A 21,875-nucleotide genomic window follows, 5' to 3' on the forward strand; every position below is an offset into this window, starting at 1 on the left:
TTGCGAATGCAAGCATGAAATGAAATTCTAATAACACTACAATGATGTGGATTTATGAGGTGTGTTGGCTGCTAAGGATAACTTGGAAATGCTATTGCGAGAGTAATTTGTCAAAGTGGACAGTGATGAAGAGTTGACAGTTTATAGTATGGTTGCACAGCTGAATGATAAATGTGCCTACAGAGCTCTCAAGTCAAACTGCTGATGTAAAATATTAAAATGCATTAGATTACTGGAAGCATATTACTGTTAAGGTTTTTCTTTTTTTTACTTTAAGGTTACAGTATAGGAGTGAGATGGTTGTGCACACATAATCTGTTTTACCAAATTTGATATGCATCAAATTGTGCATATGTGCACTTTTGCTCTTAAAATCACCTCTGCTATCTCGTGTGACAAGTGCCTGTGCTCTTTCATACTCTTTTGAGATCTACTTTTTTCTTCTGAAGCAGTTCCGCTAGCGTATTATGTTACACTCCTCTATTAATAGCACTCTTTGTAATACAATTCTAAACTTGTAAACAAAAGATCTGGAAATATTACATTTTGGTGTGTAATATGGGTCAGAGCCAGAGAGACACTAAGTAACTTGCCCACGGTTTGTGCAAAGATTTAGAAACAAAGCCTGGAATAAAACCGAGTCTTTGAGGATCTGTCATGTGCCCTCATTATGTTGTCACCACGTCTGTCTGCAAAATAGTAACATCACAGTCAAAATGCAGGCTGCCCCAAGTCTTCTCTTCTGCAGAGCCTGCACAAGTGCAAGTTTTAGCAGTTCTGCCTCCACTGGTTTGCTTTGAAGGGCGCTCCTGCAGGAATGCAAGAACAGCCAGCGGAACTTCTCCACCTCCCGTCTTGTGTCTTGGCTGCTTGAGCCTTATGGGAGGCAAGCATGGCAGCGGAAGGAAAGCAAGAGGCAAGCCAGCACATTCAGGCTTGTGGGTTTTGTTTAAAGCTCTGTCCTGTACAGACTTGTAAATAAAACTGCAAGGATTTTGTCCTTCTGTCTTGCTGGTTTGCTGCAGGCATCAGATCACTCCTGGTGGATGATATGCAACTGTGCAATCCTTGTAACACTAATTGTGCTGGAGCCTTTGAAAGACAGGAGGAAACACAAATGGCCTGAATAGCAAAACCACGCTTAAATTCTCTTGAATAACAGAGCAACACAGAGATTAGAAGCAGCAAAAATTGAAAAGCAAGTCTAGGCAGCTCTAAGGTTTCTGGATGGTTTGGACTTGTTTACTTTTAACTATAATACAAACTTGTCCACTGAGAAGAGTTATTTCCTTTTAAACTTACCATTTAGTTATGAAAAAGCCACTTGTTTAACGCTGTAATGTCACTGCCACAGTTATAATTTTCACGGATGGCATTGCCTCTAGGGAGAAATGTGAAAAAATGAATTTCTAGACAGTACAAAAATATATTTCACTGCAAAATGTCAGCTTGCAGCTGAAAAATGACACTTTTAAAAATATATTCTAGAAAATGATTTTTGCACAGTTTCTCAGCTTACCAGAAGAAAAAAAAAGTGGAAGGATCTTATCACTCCTTTTCTCATCTAGTTCTGTGCTTTCTCTGCAACAACTGCCAGCTGCCCAGGAGAGGGACTGCGGCTGTGCCTGCTGGGCAGCCACTCGCTGCCATGGAGTTACCACCGCCCAGGGGTCGTTCCATTGACATCTGCGGATGCTGGGCAGATCTCATTAAATCCCAGGCTTTGGATCTCCAGCTCACCTTGCAGATGCAAGCATAGTATTTGCTACCCATCTTGGAAGCGGATCCAACCCTTCAAGACTAGAACTGTTTCAAAGACTAGATGATCTTTTGAGGTCCCTTCCAATCCCAAACATACTGTGATACTGTGTGTGTGTGACCAGTCCTTGAGATTCTTGCCCATTTGCTAGTATACCACTGGAGAGAATTCTTGTTTTCAGTTGTTCAGACTTGATGGGAACAGAATGCGTGGTTTGATTGCTGTAGTGTTTTTCTTTACACTGTTACTTTAGCTTTGAAAGATAGAGCAGAAAAATACAAACTGAAACTGATTTTGAATGTGGGTTTATTTCCAGACTGCAAGCTGTAGTCTGAGGCACATACTAGTGAAAGCACCTGGGAACTGTAATTATACAGGTTCTGTAAATCCTTGTGGTGTTGCTGGTTTACTGCAGTTTGCTAGCAACTGTGTGAAGTCCCCCTTTACAAAATTTCTGCCACACGTGTAATCTAATTTCTGACTTTGAGATGAGTTAATGACTTGGATTTCTTCATTGTAATTTAACATGAAACCAACTTCTTTGAATTCTACACAATTACTCATAAAAATGACAGAAATCTTGTTGTTGTCTGAAATGTAAACCAGCAAAAGCTTGAACTTCTTTAGTCATCTTACATATTCCATTAAGAAACTGAAATGCTAATGATTGTCAATACTTTGTCCCCAGATCATCCATTAGCGTATTCCCCTGGATCTGGGTGACGGGGGGTCAGTTGTCTTTTCTACCTCAGTCATTTTAAACTGAGGTTAGTATTTTCCTGTCTTGTTGGAAAAGGCAGAGATGCTCGTGTAGAAGAGGAATCAAATCTAGTACATGTTGCTGAGGCTGGATTAAGAGACCATTTACTGATTGATGGTTGTGTATAAGATTTTTGTGTTGCAGTGTTCCTGGGACTGAAGGTACCTAACACCCAATTTTTGGGATTGCCTTTGGAAACAATAAAATCCAAAGTTACCTGTATACTCCTCCATTTCAGAGAAATTATTGAGTTCAGTTTAAGAAAATCTGGGCCTTCACACCCCAAAGCAGTTCAGAACACCAGCTTTTCACTAAAATCTGGAATCATGTAGCACTTAAATTTTGGACTTCTAAAGTACCATGCAGCCTAACCTTATATATAATCTACTACATATGCTTTAGCCAATGCTGTGTCTGCAGAGATTCAGAACCAACAGGGAACACTTGAATTCTTGGATGGACCTGGTTTCTTGAGGATGATCAAGGACTACCTAATGCATTTGGCTGGCCTTGAATTCAACACTAGGTACAGGAGACACAGCTGGTCTTATTCAAAAATATGACAGAAGAAAGATAAATATGTGTTCTGAATAATATATTAGCATTTATACCACTCATGCAAAAAATGGTCCATCTTCAACTCTGCGGTTGCTGCTTCCCAACAGTCTTCTTTAACTGCTAATCTGCGGTCTGATACCACATCCTTCCTATTAAATCATGTGCATGGCAGTGTAATAGTTGGTTGCTATGGAGAGAATAAGCTAGAGAAGGAACCCAGTGAGAGGAAAGTTGTTCTGGGAAGCGGGGGAAAGGAGTCCTGATTCCGTCTTTGGAGACAACTTCTGTGTTTTGTCTTAAATGATTAAATAAAATGTATTAGCAAGTTGAAGGGCAGGGTGCAAACGAACACTGCTGTCCACCTTCCCCTTGCTCAAACTTAGGGCTTGTTGGGTGTAGATATTCTGTTCCTAAACAAATATAAAGCTGAAGTGTTTCTACATTTCTGATGGATATTTAATCTAGATACTTAAGTGAAATCATAATCCTTTCTGTCATTGTTGCTGATGACAGAGAAAAGGTGCAGATGAATGGAACAATACCTCGTTTGTAACTGCGTACTGCAGCCTTAGCATGTGCTGTATCATCTTCCTGTTCACAATCACATGCATGCACATCTACACACACATTTGTCTGTGTATACACACACACTTTTTTTCCATTGTATGTGTTATTTAACCACAGATATTCCTGTCCCAGGACAAGGTACACTTTAATGCTGTTGCATTTTCTGCAGACTTTTTTGTTATGAGTTAGATGGTACAACACCTGGTCAACCAAAGCAGGTTGGTTTTGTTTTGTTTTCACCTGTCGCCCTGTTCTGTATTAGAAGCTTTCAGAAAATGTGTTGCAAAACAAAGTCCCTAATTCTTGTCCTCACATTCCCTGCCCTATCCCTGTCTTGTCCCTGGTAGTTTCAGGGAAAGCTGATAGGCTTTCCTTAGGCAATTTGGGAGCAAGGAGAGAAAAGCAAGTTCTGGGCACCAGGTGTTTTCACAGACCTTGTAGCGCTGTTGGTGCTTATTTGTCATATGTAATGAAGGACATCGAAGGCCTCCATTCAAGCCATTCTGAACAGTTGTAGACATTCCTTACTTTTCTTTCTCCCACATCTATAGTTGGAAGTTAGTACTCACCAAAAAAAAACCCTGACTTGTACTTATCTTACATCAATAAGTCTGAGAAAAATGGATTAAGTTTTCACTGGTAGTTGCTGGAAAGAAGATCAATTCACGAGCATCTTCCTGCATTTTTGAATGACTATAGCAGCCACTGTTGTTTTCAGAGAAGTTTCCATGGCAGTGGTTAGTAGTCTGAATCTGAGAAGAACAGCTGCAGAACTTGATCAGAAATGATGAGTACAGCTCAAGTTATTGTTGTGGGCCATATCTGAGTCTCACGAGGTGACTGGGAAAATCATTTAACTGCTTAGGTTTCATATTTAGTTCTAGGCATCCTTGTGGTGTCCTGTACCAGAAACCCTGAAGTGATTAGCTGAAGTGGTAATACTTGACTCTTAAAAAAAACCCAAACAAACAAAAAACCACCCACCCACTTTCTAGGTCATCTGAAGTTCTCACGAAACTGTAGGTCCTTCCAAGAGCTGCAATTAGAAGTCGTTCTTTGGCTTAAAAGTGAGGAATTGTGTGTTCTGGACAGGAAATGCTGAAGTGCTCGGTTAGAATTGAATATTGGTTCACTGGGCAGGAGACAAAGGCCAAGTAATGGAAGAGCAGAAAGTGGGTGTCTGGAGAAAGGCCAACAGTACATTTATTTAGATAATTTTTACACGTCTTCCAGAAATGATGCAACAGAAGCAGCATTTATTCTGCTCTACTATGCATCATTACATGAGGCTAAATAGAGAGGAAGACAAAGTTTGTTTTGCTACCCATCTGGTTAGTGCAAACTGTTGCTTTTAATTCTGACAAGATATTGAGCACTATTTCTTTACAAGAGTTTTAAGCAGTCTTTGTTGAGGCTTTGTGCTGCTGTTAGACCTTAATTTTACATACTGCAATACAAAACCACAGTTAACTGGAAGCTTTTTGCTTGAAATACATATAAAAATGCAACTGTTGTGGGCTTTGAGAAGGGCAGCAATAAAACTCAGCAACGTGCTAGATATCTTGTATAAGTATCATGGAATCAGCAGGCTTTTTAATTATGTAGCAGAAGCCTGTCAGTGCTATAGTTTCCTTTTCCCCTAGTTCTACAAAGGCTGTCTCTGAAGTCCTAGTTACCTTGTGTAGTTGAAGAGGTTGAGATCCATCTCCCTTCTACCAAAGTGTCTATAGGCTGTTGTTCACCCATAGCTCTCACTGAACAGGGAAGAAAGAACCACAGAGAGAAATATCTCTGTTCCCTCTGAAAACCTCAGGTTTTTGCAGCTGTGATATTTCTCGCATACTAGGCACCTCTAAATACAGATGTTATGGCTTGTGTAGACTTCCCTGCTGTAGTTTTTCATTTCTGTCTTTCCTCTGTATTTGCATGATAATATATATTATCATCTAAAAGTGACTTCTGGTACATGATCTGCGGTGTTGAGTGTTTGCGTGTTCTGCCCTCCGGCAACCACTCTTATCATAGTCTGATTTTTTGTCTCAGTTTTCTTGGAACCATGACGTTGTTGATTCTTTAATTACCAGCAAAATTAACCCATGTTCTGAACGATAGAATTCATATTAGCATTTTGGCTGGTTTTGCTATCATAATATCTGAGGGGTAGTTGTTTGCTTAATCTTTGCTTTCTTGGTGCTTTCATTAATTATTATCCCCCCATCTAAAGCTCATAGTTTGTAAGCCATTGGCTCATAAAAAATAGCAGAATTAATTCCTTTTTCTGCAAGAGAATGCCTATGCATTCTTCCCAGTGCTGAAAATAACAAAACAACTGGTAATACTTTGAAGAGTATGTTGATAAATCCTCCAGTGAGTTAAGTTGGTCTTTCCAGTGAAATAAGGAATTGACTGAATATCAATAAGGAAAAATGAGTGCTAAACCAACTGTGTACACTGATATTGCTTTGGGTCTACTCCTTAAGTGTTTATTTGTGATTAGAATTACTGTAATTTAGTTTAGACTAGAGGGAATGTTTCTAAAAGCACAAGAAAACCTGTATTTGTTTCTATGTCAGTGAGGCGTGCTGCTAACTGTCCTTGGTAGCTCTGAAAAATCTTTGGTTCCTTTAGGATGCCTGGTGGTGCAATGTGAAATACATCAACCCAGGAAAGGGGCACTTACAGTAGTTCTTGAAATGTCATATCTTAATATAGATCAATTTTAAGCTAGGAATAATTCAAAATTATTTCTACTATTTGAAAATAAAAAGAGAGGTTGTGACTGGGCATGATTTGTAACATGGAGCTTACAAATCTTTTCCACCAGTGATTCCACAGCTTATATCAGTAAAACTTTTCCAGAGTTGGAGACCACTGAAGAATCACATGTTTGCAGACAAGGTTGATCAAGTGACTGCTTTCAAATGTATTAAATACAATGAGTAGATTAAGTCATAGCATTCAAATTAATGCTTCTATATAATTTGTCTGAGGAACCTAGTTTGAGACATTTCTTCTGTTCAACGAGGTTATGATGTCTATTAATTTCCCTGCATGTAACAGGTCTTCTAGGCAATCATTTGGTATGATCTTAAGCTTTTAATCTCTAATGCTTCAGGCTTACTGCAGCATGATTAAGCTGAAATTGTGTTTTGACAAGTCTATGCCTGCAGGAACCGTAAGACCAGCTCTGAGTTCACCTTCTCAGGGAGTTGTGAACTTTATCAGTAGTGATGGGGTATCTTAGCTGGCTATAAATGTTTGTGTTTCTCCCTTTTCACAGTGCACAGTTCTGTTTCTGTTTCCATGGGTTTGCCTCCAACAGTGAAATTCCTTTATCCCCAAAGTGAATTTCTCAAGGCACATTAATAATAAAGATTCTACAAGACAAGCAAGATCCCCAGGGAGAGCACAGGAGCTTTCAGTGACTTGCATCAATTTGCTGTTTCTTCCCCAACTCCTAGCTGTTGTACATTTTTTTTTTCTAGTAGACAGTAGTAGAAGTATTGCATTTACACTGATAATGTTTCTCTAAGAATTACAGCTATTAGTACTTGTGGATACTGTTACTTATGTTATAATTATGTTACTTATACCCTTCACATAGGCTGGTTTTGGTTTTAGTCGTCTTTCAACTTTTTGTCTAGATTGCTACGAGGTAAACTTTGATCCTTGGGTTTTATCAGGCTTTGCCTTTTTATATTCCAGGGAGATGGGAAATGTTCCCAAACACAATTTTTTAAGGCCTAGAAGCATAAAATAGCACTTTTTGAAAACATTTCAGAGAAACCATATTTAGAGCATTTAAGAGCTGACCTCTGTCTCAAAAGGGTTTTATCTCCTGTATTCATTATAATGAATGAATATCTGAATGTGACTTTTGGTTGCAAATTTGCAAGGTTGAAATAGTATTGAATTGCAAAAAGTCTTCTTAAGCTTTTCTCGCACAAAGCAGTTTTACCTTGCAGTGACTTACCCATCAGCTGATGCCTTATTTAAGCCATACAAAGGCACAATAGAAGGGCAGTGAGAGAGCTGCCAGCGACCAGCTGGAAGTAGAATAGAATGATTCATTTTCATGTGATTGTTTTACAGGTTGAAAATTGGTGTCCTCGTTTACCTTGGAGAGCAAAAAATCCTAATGAAGAAACTGATCAAAAAACAGTGGTAAGAACAATGTTAAAACATGAGAAATAATTTAACAGTTGTGATTCATGCAAAACATCCTGAAACCCTGTGCCACAAAATGCTGACAAGACTAGAATTTACCATTTTTATTTCTCAGCTCTGCAAAACTGAAGGGAAACGTCCTTGACTGTGTGTATGCAGCTCATCATGTTTTTTCTCCAATCTTTGTATTGCGCTGCAGTCTTGGTGGTAGATTTTCCTTAAAACATTTATGTGTTTAAATTTATGAAATGCTGTACAAAGATACTGAGTGAAATTACAAATCCATAGACTGTTCACCAGTTTTAAGTGACGTTTCTTCCTTCATGGTATAATAAAAGACTTCATTGTATTGGGAAGATTCATAATATGCGTGAACCTTCAGCATACTGTCCTGATTTTATAGTGTGTTTTAGAGATACTTCAACCTCATTTTGAAGCACATGAACAAAACTAAATATTTTCTGGCAGCATAAATACATCATGAAACATTGCAAACATATTCTGGGGCTACCAAATACTACTAATAAAAATAATTTATGTGGCTTAGAAATGTCTATTTAAAACTTAAATATTTGAATTAAAATCCCAACTTGTCTTTATTAATGGCATTAGGGGTGTTGTTTGGAGTGGTTGTTTTGTTTGTTTTTGTTTTTAATGAGGAATGTAAAGCACAGAGTTCACATTTGAGAAGTTTTGTCACTTCTGGGAAGTCCAATATTTGAAGTATAGTATTTTGAGGGTTTTTTAATGCTTTAATTGAAGGCTGAGATTCGTATCAACTTCGATAATCTCTACAAAATGATGTCAAGACATGAGGAATTTAGGTGGATGATGTTACGTATCAGACGGATGGCTGATACTTGGATTGAAGCAATTAAATCACTTGCAGAAAAACAGAATTTGGAGAAGAGAAAACGAAAAAAGGTAAATGAAAACATTTTTCATTCCTACCACTTGCAGTCTTATAGGCTCTTTTAAGTTCCTTGTTCCTAAAGTAATTTCAAAGTGGAAATACCAAATATGTCTAAAAGGCTGGTGTTTATACTTCTGCCTCCTTTCAAGAAGTATTGCACACTTTGAAATTATTGTTACAATGGGTATTTGCATCACAAATAGTTTTACGTACTTTCCATGAGTCAATGTTTACGTTTTTAAACCTCTTTTATTTTGGATAGAGAGTATACAGAAGTTTCTAAAGGGAGAAACTGTGAATTTACTTCAAGCTGATGCAAATAGAGTGTTTTACGTAGTCATAGAAAACAAGAATTGTACATCATCTTTGTCCAAAACTGGGGCATTTAAATAGCATATTTTTTGTTTGGATTTGAGTAGACCTCAAATTGGCCACTACTTTGGATTGAATCAGTTTAGACCTCTTGTAATGAGTTCAGTTTAAAAATAGTGAGATTCTTGAACTGAAAAGTTGGGGGGGTTGTTTTGGTTTGTTTATTAATTACCTCAGCCAGTTAAGATAAAGCCGAAAATTGTCAGCACAGCAACAGTGTCTCTTCCCAGCTTGCTCTTAGGGAGCGGGTTCTGACTGACAGCAGGACGATGTGCAGGCTGTGCACTCATGTCTCTCCCATCTCTCAGGCTGCGGCTCAGCTCCCTGCTCGAGATTCTCAGTCCTCACATAAGGACTGGTCCTCATGTTGCCACTCTAATGTTTGTCACGTAGTGCAGCCCTTGAGAAGGCTCACCCCTGTCAAGGAGCAACCCTTCTCTTTGAAGCAGCCCTCCAGCCTGTTTTATTAAAGAAATATAACATCTAAAAATCCATAAACTCAAGAATAAGCAGAAGTGGTACTGCCCTGCATGGGCAGTTTTGATGGGATGCTCTAGTGCTTAGTCTTTGCTTTTAAAAGTCCTTTGAGGTTGCTGTTAGAGCAGGATGATTTTGTTTTAATATGTCCAGTTCAGCTCTGGGAGCTGCAACATATTAGAATAAAATGGTTGCTTGAATTTTGCTGCTTTTTAAAGAGTGATGGAAAAGGTTTTTGATGTTTGGGAGTTTTTATGCCTGGTACTGTATATACGCACACTCAAATAACAGCCCAGGTATGTGGCAAAGTGTTTGGAATTCCACTTCTGTGCTTCTGTGCAAAGGCAAGCACAGATTTTGAGGAACTACAGAGGAAAATCTCCTCCAGTGGCAACAGAGACGGGAGGTTGGGAAAGCATCCTGTTACCCTTATGCTGTCCATCAAAGTTCTCAATGGCTTGTTCACAAGTTTAATTACTGATATGGTGGCAGGCAATACTGCAAAACAATGCAGTAACATTCTTACACCTACTGTTCTAGAAATCCATTACAAAATTAAATTATCGTGAGAGGAGTATTAGATTTTTTTTGGTTGGTTTTTTGTTCGGGTTTTTTTTTGGCCGTAGTTGGAATTTAATGGAAAGAAAAAGCACAGTGAGGTAAGCTAGTTGCATATTTAATGTCAACAGCTCTAACATATGACTTTCCTTTCCAGATTCTTGTCCATCTGGGGCTTTTGACAAAAGAATCTGGATTCAAGATTGCAGAAAATGCGTTTAGTGGTGGCCCGCTTGGTGAATTAGTCCAGTGGAGTGATTTAATTACATCTCTCTACTTACTGGGCCATGACATCAGGATTTCAGCTTCACTGGCAGAGCTCAAGGAGTAAGGAGATTACTTTCACTTTTGAAACTGGAATGCAAAAAAAGAATTGTAAACTCTCGATGCTTCTATTAGCAGTATGTAATTTCTTGAGGCATAAAATGAAAATGATAATTCACTAAACAGATGATAAGATTATTTTAATGAGCTAAGTATATGTGCTATGAAAACCATAATGTGTTTTCATTGTAGCTTCAGGCTCCTGAGACTTCATAAATGGATGTTGTAAAATTCAAACTAAGCTGCTTATTCTTTAACATTCCAAGTGCCTTAACCAGCTGCAATAGGAAATGTTACAGCCTAGCCTGTGTCTTCTTCTTCGGTTTCTGCTGTTCTTCAATGAGTATTGGATTTTAAAATAAAGGTTTAAATCCTTTAAACACATCACTTTTGATGTAGTTCATTACTTATGTTAGGTCGAATTTCTACCTCATTTGTCTTTGTCTTGCTATGCAAGACAGTATTAGGCATACATTCAGTATTAGGCATACAACATCTGTTTTAAGTTTGAGCACATGCACTTTTTTCTGTACCTTTCATTTTTTTATAACAAACATGACCGCATCATTTTATAGAGAGTTCTTACACTATAAAGCTGTCAATAGAAATCAGGAATTATTTCAAATAATTTCAAGCACACTATTTTGAAACATTCCAACCATATTACTCTCCTGTTTAAACTAGATGAGGTTTTTGGTGAAAATGAGCTCTTTACTGATATATAAACAGTTATTTAATAAATGCTGATCTTCTTTAGCATTTCGATGTTCTCACATGATTCCTGATTTGGAAAAGGGAATGATTGGTATAAATAGCATTACAGCATCTATTTAAGATATTTGGAAAGTAATACTTTTTCATATTCCTTCTTTCTTTATTTAGGATTATGAAGAAGGTTGTAGGTAACAGATCTGGCTGCCCTACTCTGGGGGATAAAGTTGTAGAACTCATTTACATTGATATTGTTGGACTCACCCAGTTTAAGAAAACGCTTGGTCCATCATGGGTGCATTACCAGTAAGTATAACACTTATTTGACCTCCTAACTGCTTTGTTAAACAGCTGTTGTTGAATAATACATGTCAAAATACTCAGGTGGGTACATCCATGTGAATTTGAATTGATCAAAAAGTAAAAATGTGGTTATCTGTTGTCTTTCGCTCTTAGGAATATAGGGGCTATTGCCTGTTTGTTGCTTCCCATCTTTATCTCCCCCAGCAAATTTGGCATTCTTGGATTCAAACATTTTTAATCTTAATGAATTATATTACATTGAGGCCTGATCTTTGCCTTTCTTTCCCTCCCTCCTTTACATTCCCCACCTCCCCATACTTTTTGTTCTGTACATTAGTAGATGAGCTGAGAGATTATTGGGTTTTGGTGTTTAGTTGAAATACCAAAGGCATGTTTGGCTTGTCAGGGTTTACAGCCATACTGAATTGAAGATTGTGGAGATTTATCTATTCGAACTGTATTGCTCAACAACAGCAATGCCATTTTTTCTGTTCCATTCCTTAAGATACTGGGCAGAGAGTTCAGGGGTAAGTGTAAAGAAGAAACCTGCTGGTAACTGCAGTTGTTGCTTCTGTAATCTTTAAATATCTTCCCACTAGAAAGGGAAGATGATAGCCACAAGAAATTACTTCGTACAGCCTTCTTAGTGTCTGCAGTTTTAGAACCGCATTTCTTTTTGTCAATAACTTCAAATCAGCAAGCATCCCATGTGTTGTACGAATACGTATCAGCATGAAATAAAACCAAATCTAAATTACTGACTTCGATTTTTCTGTGCCTAATCAAATTAGCTGTTTCATGATCAGTAAAGTCCAGTCAATTGCCTTTGAAGGAAGGCATTGGAAGGTGTTCACTGCAGGCAGAAAAATTGTTTTCTCTCTATCTCAGGATTTTCTAGAGCATTGGATCTTTTCAGTGTAATTTTAAATGAGAGTACCGCGATCAGCGTTGCAGATTAGATTAGTCTTAATCTCTTTTATGAAGCAGAGGAGTAAACGGATATTCAGGTTTTTAGGAGCCTGCTAATAAAGATAATCCCATTTTCCACTGAGCTACAGTTGGTTGTCTGTCTGCCAGATGTAATTGTCACTAGGCAATCACATACAGCATTCTGGTCAGGATATAAAACCATTTATAAATTTAAAATGTTTCTTCCCTTTTGCTTTCCATTTCTTATTTGGTATATTCTGTAATGAAGATATGGAAATACACCATGTCATTGAGATCATTAGATTAGCTCTTCAAGTTTTCTTGCTTATTTCACAAGTTATTAAATCTTAAACTGTCAGTCTGGTTTTCATCGATTCCTAATCTGTGGTAATGACTGACTTTTTCTGGTTTAGGAGAGTAGAATTAAATTTAGCTCTAAATAAATAACTTAAGCTAGTATAGGAGTTTTTATGAGGCTTTTGAGGAGAAAAAAAATACTTAATATGTCTCTTCTACAACACTGGATTCCATTGGATGGAAGGGGATCCCATCTATTCCATACCCTTGCTTAAAAGTAAATCAGATGTGTTTGTCCTTCTTGAGAGATTTTTGCCTAATCTTTTACTGAAGACTCCAAAAGATGTCTCAGCCATTGTTTTATATTGTTAAGCTTTTCTTTAAAGTATTTTTCTTGGCCTGACTTCTTGAAAACTGCTTGTTACTGCCTATTATGGTTCTGGGGAATAAATTACTTCTTTCCCCTGTCTGCCAACCTCGAGAACATCTTATATACTGAATATTCTTTCAGTTTGCTTTTCTTCAAAATAAATCCAGGGGTTTGGATTGTTCCTTATAATTCAAGTTTTGTAGATCTTTCATCAAACTTATTGCATTTATTGGGAATCTTTCTAATTACCTGATACTGTTCCTCAAGTTCAGTGTACAAAACAGGGTCCAGACACTACCAGAATTTCTTAGAGGAGAAGAAATAATTCATAGCTTCATGCAAGCTATCTCCTATTTTAGGATCCCTCTGCAATCATTTTTTTTTTCTTAGCATCATGAGTTCTCTCATACGTTTTGTGATCAAAATATTTTTAAGTTAAAAGTAATTTTTGCCTGTGTGAGAGCATAATTATATGTTTTTGTTTAATTCATTCCAGTAAAATAAACATTATCACAAATCAAAGTGCCTTACCGCCCTTGTTCTTTACAAACTTTACTTTCTCACTCAGTTGTATTTAACATCAGGAGGAATAATTCTTTGTCTTGACAGAATTGTTTTGCATTATGCCATATAGTTTTTCAGCAGACATGCTAGTCAATTCAGGCTGGTTTATGCAGACCAGACTCAATTACAAATAAAAACTTGTTTATTCACTTCAGATTGGAATACACTGGTAAAATACACCTATGTCTTCAGAAGGGTCTCGTGATAAGAGTGCTGTTTATAATCTTTGTGAGTGAACGTGAGCACTGAGTAAATTTTTGGTAATTGCAAATCAGGTTTCTAGAACTGCTGGCTCAAAAGAGTGACCCTGCAGCTCTGAGAGCCAAGTATTTCTCAACAACTGAAATACTGGTTTGTGCATCTGAGATCTGTAGCACCGATGCCTCTTGCTAGTACAGGCTTTATCTCTGGTGTAATTTGTGCTGTAAAATCCATGAATATAGCAAAACAGATCTCATTTTTGGGTGCACCTTATTTTCAAGCAGAAGAATGCCTGAACCTGCTGTATTTTTCAGTTCTGAAGTGTAGATATTTGAATTCTGTTTATGTGCAATGAAGCAACATAAAAATTAGTAGCTTAATATAGTTTGAGGGGTGCAGCTCATTGCTTCTGTTAGCACCCACATCCTCCATACAGCACATAAGAATCTGGTAATTTTTGCATTTTTCTAGTCTCTCTAGCAATGACTCATTCCCATATGCCAAAAATCCAACTGGTGTTATTCTTGAAATAAATTAACATGACAGCTATCGTGAGAAATGAGCAACATTCCTGCTTCTTACATGTTCTCTAGAATACATCTGTTCTAGGAGAATTATTTTCTGACTAAGTTTTTACATTTTTTAAATGCAAGTACTGAGTGGCCTGAAAGTTAATGCGTTCATCTGCCAGGATTTCTGTGGACACATCTGAGCTGCTCGTGATCTGAGAGGGCTGGACATAAGCCAAACCAGGCTGGAGTCTGTGTATCTGCACCAGCATGTTGCTGTGCCCCAGCTCCATGCACCTACACAGCTTCCAAACCACAACTGGTTGTGTTTTGGCCAGCTCGCTCCCAAGACAATGCCTGCAGCCACTGCTCTATATGTACCCCTTATTCAACTATTTATGCTGGACAGCATTGCTTGTGCACATGAAAATTAAGTATATGTCAGTAGAGTAAAATTAGAACCTCGGGTGGGAGGATATGAATCAATGTGTCTAAATACTTCCACCAGGACAATCCAGCTTGTGCTTATGCCCAATATTTATGGGAAAACAGTAACTTTAAAAATTCTGCTAACCCTAGGTTACTTTTGTCAACATTTTTTTGTGTGTCCCAAAATTATCATTTCTAACATATTAGAAGAAAGGCTTTTATATAGAAGTTTCTATAAGCAGTTTGCTACCCAGCAATCCTCTTTTTAATTAGTCATTTAATAGACTAATCAGTCTGACCCCAATTCCAAGCATGCTGGAATTATCTGCAGCTTCCTGCTAAAGCCAGGTGACACTTTAGGACAGAGGCGCCAACTGAGTGAAAAACTAAACTTTAAATCATACTAAATTAACATTTTTATTTAAAAAATATCCCTGTTTAATAAAACCACTGGTTTACCATTTTCAAAATTAATTATTTCACTTTAGAAATGTTAAAACATTATCAAAGTTTTGTTTTAAAATAGTTTGATTGAAAGAAATTCAAACCACTTAGTGAAACAAATGGAGAATGTAGTGCTTGGGCAGGTAGCTGAGGTGTTCCTACGGATGTTAAAACATCAGTTCAGCAAAACTGGCATTAATTACATTCATTTCAAAGTTTTAAATCTTTACCAGTTCTTTTCTGCAGCATTTTGGGGATTAGGTTCACCACTTTAACCTTCAATCTCTCATACCATTTCTGCATACACTTGCATTTTCTGCTGCAATCTTTTTCTCTTTTCTGACTGACTTTATGCCAGAATCATATAAATATTTTTGTTTTCCCCATTTCCTGGTTTAGTTCAGTTTCTGATGTGTCACCTTTCCTGTCCTGCTTCAGAGACCCTGTGTGTATTGGAGAAAGTTACACATATCCTTTGAACAATTAGTGCTACATACCTTACATCTGAAAACAGGAAAAAGAAAAAGGGAGGAAACAAAGCACTTTGAGATGATCACATGCAATATAACACTCCTTACATATCGAATTTGACAAACTCCTGTAATGTTGCAGGTTTTAGTAGCATTCACCCCTTTTTCATTCCCTTGTACTCAAGTACCTGAGCAAAAGCTGCGTGTTTGATAAGAATTTTGCTTTAAGACTTGCCAGGAAATAAGAGGGCTTTTATTACTGAATGATTCATCAGTGCAGAAGTTGTTTTGGTCCTACTGGAGTATTTTGTGTGATGCAGAGATAATTGCTACTGTTGTAAAATATTTTCATTGAGAACAGTTGACATAAAACACTGCACAGAAACTGATCTGTCAGCTTTGTTGTTTGGTGAATCATAATGTGTTGTGTATTTTGACTTTCTATTTGCTTGAAAGATCTCTGTGAAGATTAAAAAAAAGAGTAAATTTACTCTATATTTACTTTCAAACACAAAGGTGGTATTTCATATGAGAATTGAGTTGCTGTTGTTTTATCCTGTTTCCCAGTTTAATGGATAGTTTGGAGAAAGAAGCAACATATAAGAAATATGTAAATATATTTTTGGGACCAAATGCTTTCAGCTTTTAAAGCTGACAAAAGGTTGGAGCTAAGTTCTGTCACATTTTAAAGCCAAAATCCTGATGTTTTACTGAACAGGCATGGGAAGCGTTGAAGACTGCAAAATATTGCCATTTTTAATACTAACTTTTGAAGTTACTTCCCCTCTCTGCCTGTGAAATCATGTCCCTTCCTTAGGAATACAAACCCAGTGATACAATGTGCAATGATACAAGGTCATGTCATTTTAACACAGAGGCACATGATGTAGGAACTTATTCTGTGTAACTCTTTTCAGAAAATGTTGTTTGTGGAAGGCTAAAGAACGATAGAATCAGCAGCTTTGGAGCTGTATAATCTGATTCATTTGCAGTGGAGCTCATGGTCAGTATGATAGCCACAAAGTTCCTGTCCAAGCCATATCAAAGGTTTGGCAGGCTGCATTTTGGAAACATATCTCCTGGAATCTGTATGCTAGAATGTATGCCCTTTTCTTCATAATGAGGCTTTTTCTGCCTTTCATGTACTTATGGGCTATTTTTTGAGAAGAACCACTTGTAAATGAAGGAATTTTTTTTCAAGGAATTAATAAGACTTTAAATAAAGGACTGTGTGAATCTTTCATTCCAGACCGTTTGTAATCTAATGCCAAGGTTTCTCTCAGTTGTATACTGGTTGTTGCAGATACTTGACTTCTATATTGTTTCTTAAAAAGTCTGTGACAAGATCTTTCATAAACAAATAAATGGTCTGTCTGACTGGAAATGTTCAGCAAATTAAACTGCCTTCAGTGCTTCTCTGGGAGGTCTAGTTGACCCAAAAGGCAGCACGTGGAGACCAAATACAATTGTCTAAAGACAAAGTAGTATTGTGCTGTGATCTTGGCCTGTGGGCCTTGACTGTTGCATTGGTTTTGTAGTAATGGCTGAGAACACCAGAAAATAGGTGAAGAATCCTCTCTTCTTTTGCCTGAATTCTACTTCAGAGCCCCACAAATGTAGGTGACCACAGTAACATTCCCATAAGCTCTACTTGGATGTTAAAGCATAACTTCATTCTGTAAGAACAAAGAAACCCAAAATAAGCTCCAGGGTTGCTATTTGAATGTCTGTTATATCCTTGAATTTGCTGATCATTATGTCTTTGTGAATGTCCTATGAACAGAAATGTTTGAAATTAAAATGTACCTTCAGTTTAGAAATCATCCACAGTTGCAAACAAAACCAAAACACATCTTCTTAATTATAATAACTATGTCTTTATACACACATGCTTATATATAATATGCAAGTATATCAGCAGTAATTATTTTTTCTTTTAGGTGTATGCTAAGAGTTCTGGATTCCTTTGGAACTGAACCAGAGTTTAACCATGCCCATTATGCCCAGTCTAAAGGCCATAAGACACCATGGGGAAAGTGGAACCTTAATCCACAGCAGTTTTATACAATGTTCCGTAAGTATCCCAGTGTTTGTAAATAATATGGAAGTTTATAAAGGAATGCTGTCATTTAGAAGAATTTTTGTATTTTGAAAGACAAGTTCATGGTTTAATAGAATGCAACTGATAAATGGGCAGAATAACAAATGTCAGTGTCTGCAGACTATGCAAAGGCTGTATCTTGCTTTCACCCCACACTCAGAAAAGAACAGCATCAACACAAATAATGGTAGGGAACTTTATTCTCAGGGTACCTGTGGAAAGTGGTAATTGGCTTTTCCTTCAAGTTGGTTTTTGTTAATTTTGCCTCTCTGCTGTGGAGAAATAGGTTTTTAAGGAGCTAGATTGCATTTTTATAAATTGTGCTCTTGTGTTTCATCACATTAAACTGAACCTTGTGACTATGACACATTTCTGCTTTTTTCCCCAACAATTGGGCAACACAATTCCTTTCCTATTTCTTTGCATTTAAGATTAATAAACTAGCACTCAGCAAAAATATTTTTTGTATTTTTTTTTTTTGTGGATTTCTTAAGATTTTCACCTAGCTTGTTTTCATGCTGTGAGCATTCATCCTGAGGTGAGCTGAGCTGCATTTACAAAGCTATTGAAAAACACATAGTAGATTTCAGCATTACCATAGATCTTTGCAGCATTATTAAATATCTAAACCAAAACCAAAATAAATTGGGTCCGATTAAATGATTACAGAGACCTGCTCCAGCCCTAGTCTTTGACTGTATGGCACAAGGATCTTTCTCCTGCCTGTTGTAGTAGTGGCTCAAGTTTGTTATCTCTGGAAGGTGCAGAAGGATTCACCACCAGCCAGCTGGAGGGTAAGTGAGGCTCAGGAAAGAGGAAGGCACATGCTGTTGTGTGCAGCAACTTCTCAGCCCAAGCCTGTAGAGAAACACTTGCCGGTGACCAGCCTGACGTGCTGAGTTTGGTGGTGGACCCTGTCTGAGACCAAAGTCGAGGCATGCACTCTGCTTTCTCATCAGATTTCATAGTCAAGTCTTTCAAACTTTTCTGCTTTTCACAGCAGAATTGTACATGCTGCTGTCTGGTTGACACGCTTTTGATTTCAGTTGCCCTGTAAAATTCTTGAGAGAGGCAGATTTTGTCTGTCAACATTTGCTGTGCAAGTTTTTCCAGAGAAATATAAGTGAAGGTTGTTCAAAAGAAGAAAGGCTGCATTCACAGTTGTTTTGAAGCAAGTTTCAAAACGCGTGGTGGGGAAATGTGACTTGGAAGTGATTGCAGAGTTTGTGTCTGGACATTAGTAAGCAGAGCTTGTTCTGTATCCACCTAATTTGCTAATATTTATTAGTTTATGACCTAAATGGAAAAGGAGCCAGAGACTCAGTCGTGCTGCATTTAAGTAGTTTGGCTGGTGGGAGATTTGTGTGTGAGGTCCTGGTCAAGATACCACCAAGGGTGATGATGCACTGGAGCAAAATAGTTGCATGAACACTGGTGGTACAGCTGTGTGTGTGGACTCCAGGAAATTCAGAAGAAAATATTCTCTATAGAGAAGATCTCTGTTGTGGAAGTAAAGGCTACTGTTACGGTCTCTTGTTCAGAGTAAATCACTTCACAATGAATATTCAGAAGAATATGAACATATTGGAATTTCAATAAATAATAATTCCCAGTTTTTACTACCGGAAGTGACTGCTGGATTTACTTTGCAGCAAGAGCGGTAAATAGGTTGCAGGCAAACTCACTCTGAAGCATGAGGGATTCCGGTGCTATAGATTATTCAAGGGTTTTGCTGCTTTTTGTACCCGGTTCAGAGAGTCAATGTTCTGTGATATTTAAAGTTTAATTTTATTTTTAGTTCTCTGCTGCAGAGATAGCACCATCTTTGTGTGGTTGTGATTAAAAGTGCATGTTATGCATCAGTAAAGATCTTCTGACAGATTGGAACCCTGGACAGCTTCCCAAGCTCCAGACTCTATTATGTTTTGAGAACTCTGATTATAAGGGCAGAAAATTATTACTGAGCAACAAGCAAGCCATATTCAAACCTGTGGCATATTACCAAATGCTTGACTGTTCTGTGAGCTTTCCAGAAGCATGAAGGAGGGGGATTACCCTTTTAATATATTTTATTTCAATTCTTTTATGCAAAAAAACAGCAGTGGTACTTTTAAAACTGAATGATCTTGCTTAAAAATCTGGGTGCTTCTTGTCAGTGGTGTTTGAGGCACTGGTTTCCACCAGTTCTAAGTGCTAACTTTAACAAAGCTTTATTTTTCTTTGGAGTGTGTACTGCCTTGCCTCTCCTTTGAATGCAGTCTCTCATCCAAAAATATGAAACGATGGAAAAATGCCCCTTTTCAGACATATTCGCAATGTGCCATTTGCTGTGCTAAATTCTAAAAAGTCCTTGGGTCGAAGTAAGTGCCTGGCTGTTGCTGAGGCATTTTTTTGTGAAAAAGAGTAATTGTCATTTGAAAGACTAAATATAGTGGCAGAGGGAAGTGTACACTGCATGGTTTCTGTGGTGCACTGCTTTATCCATTTGAATGATATTCAGCAATCAAAAAACAAAACCTCATAACTGCAATAGAATGTTTTTGTGTGCCTGGGACGCTGTCTTTGTTGTTTGGAGGGTTTTTTATTTTGGTTTTGTTGTTTGTTTGGGTTTGGTGGGGTTTTTTTTTTGGGGGGGGGGGTGGGTTAACTTTGCAAAGAGAAAACTGGGAGTAAATTGCACCTCCTTTGCATGCCCTTTTTTTGTTTGGTACTGGATTAATAATAATTTTGTCAACTTCAGTTGTCACTTTTTAATATTTTATGATAGCTGTATCTGAGAGAATTAGGCAGTGAAATTTGTATTTTGATGTGCATAGTGTGACTTCGTAGGCTATTAATAGTGATTAGCATGGATACACAATATGCACTGAGATGGGTGGGTGATGTTAGCTCTTCCAATACAGGAGGCGAACCTAAGAAATTTACTAAAATTTATTTATGACATTGAGCAACATAGAGCTTTGTTAACAAACATAAATCCGGGGTTTTTTTTTCAATTTATTGGTATTACATCTCTGAGATTGTCAAGCTAGATTTCTTCTGGTTCTCTTAAATCATAAAATAAAGCTCAGCACAGAAAAAATCATTATCATTGGCCTTGGTCCATCTACAGAACTTCTATTGTCAGAAACGAGCCAGAAGATAACTGCTTACTTCAGCAGACATATGCCACAGGATTTTAGATTGATAAGAACTATTCTTGATAATAAAGCAAGCAAATGTATCTCTCTGTGTGAATGTGAAGGAAGCAATCTGTTGAGTAGTATGTTCTTTATAACTTCTTTTCTGACAAAATTCATGCTTTTGTAACATTAACTGATACTGTAAAAGGTTTTGAATATGCTCCATTTCTTACAGCTCACACTCCGGATAACAGCTTCCTTGGATTTGTGGTAGAGCAGCATCTGAATTCCAGTGACATTAAACACATTAATGACATCAAAAGGCAGAATCAATCTCTTGTTTATGGCAAAGTAGATAATTTCTGGAAGGTGAGTTTTCTTTACTCATATAATTGAGCAAATTTATTTTGATCAATACAATAAAGCATAACTCTAAATTTAGAAGTATAACTTCTCTCTGAACCTATTAAGTTCTTTTTGTGAGGAAAAAAAGCACATTTAAATAAATAAACTGAACATTCTGAAGTCCTTCTGATGAGGAAACTTCTGTCTAGATTGATGTGGATCCTTTGCTATTTATGTATGCTTTTCTCACACAATAAAAAAATTTATATTCTTGATATCACAGTAATTTTGTAAAATGCAGAAGCTGTTAAAATTACTAGGAAATTGAAAGTGTCGGAGGCTTTGTGAAATTTAATCAGGCATAAGCAAATATGTCTTTCAATTATTTCCTTTCTTCTATCTACAATCAAAACTGTGCTGTGTTTTGAACTGGAAATTGTGTTTCACTAAGGGCTGTAGAAGTGTTCAAACTCATCTTCTCTCCCTGTAATAATATCAGAGTTTTGTTTCTTAAATATTGAAATCACTGCATTTGTCTCCCATCTGCAGACAAGGGCTGCAGAATGACACCACCAAGGCTTGGTTGTATTTTCACCGAGTTAAAGTATATTGTGTTGTTAAGCT

General features: G+C 37.3%; 1 protein-coding gene across 1 annotated transcript in view; it reads left to right on the forward strand.

Annotated features, from left to right (window-relative positions):
- MGAT5 (alpha-1,6-mannosylglycoprotein 6-beta-N-acetylglucosaminyltransferase) overlaps window positions 1–21,875 on the forward strand; it is a 122,645-nt gene that overhangs the window by 65,659 nt on the left and 35,111 nt on the right. Inside the window, exons 6-11 of the mRNA XM_082056324.1 lie at window positions 7,737–7,808; window positions 8,574–8,735; window positions 10,289–10,458; window positions 11,338–11,472; window positions 17,624–17,757; window positions 21,142–21,275. Of these exons, the coding sequence (XP_081912450.1) occupies window positions 7,737–7,808; window positions 8,574–8,735; window positions 10,289–10,458; window positions 11,338–11,472; window positions 17,624–17,757; window positions 21,142–21,275 (807 nt within the window). The remainder of the gene's footprint in view (window positions 1–7,736; window positions 7,809–8,573; window positions 8,736–10,288; window positions 10,459–11,337; window positions 11,473–17,623; window positions 17,758–21,141; window positions 21,276–21,875) is intronic.

This window comes from Streptopelia decaocto, assembly GCF_964273445.1.
Source record: "Streptopelia decaocto genome assembly, chromosome: 6".
In the NCBI taxonomy this organism is placed as follows: domain Eukaryota; kingdom Metazoa; phylum Chordata; class Aves; order Columbiformes; family Columbidae; genus Streptopelia; species Streptopelia decaocto.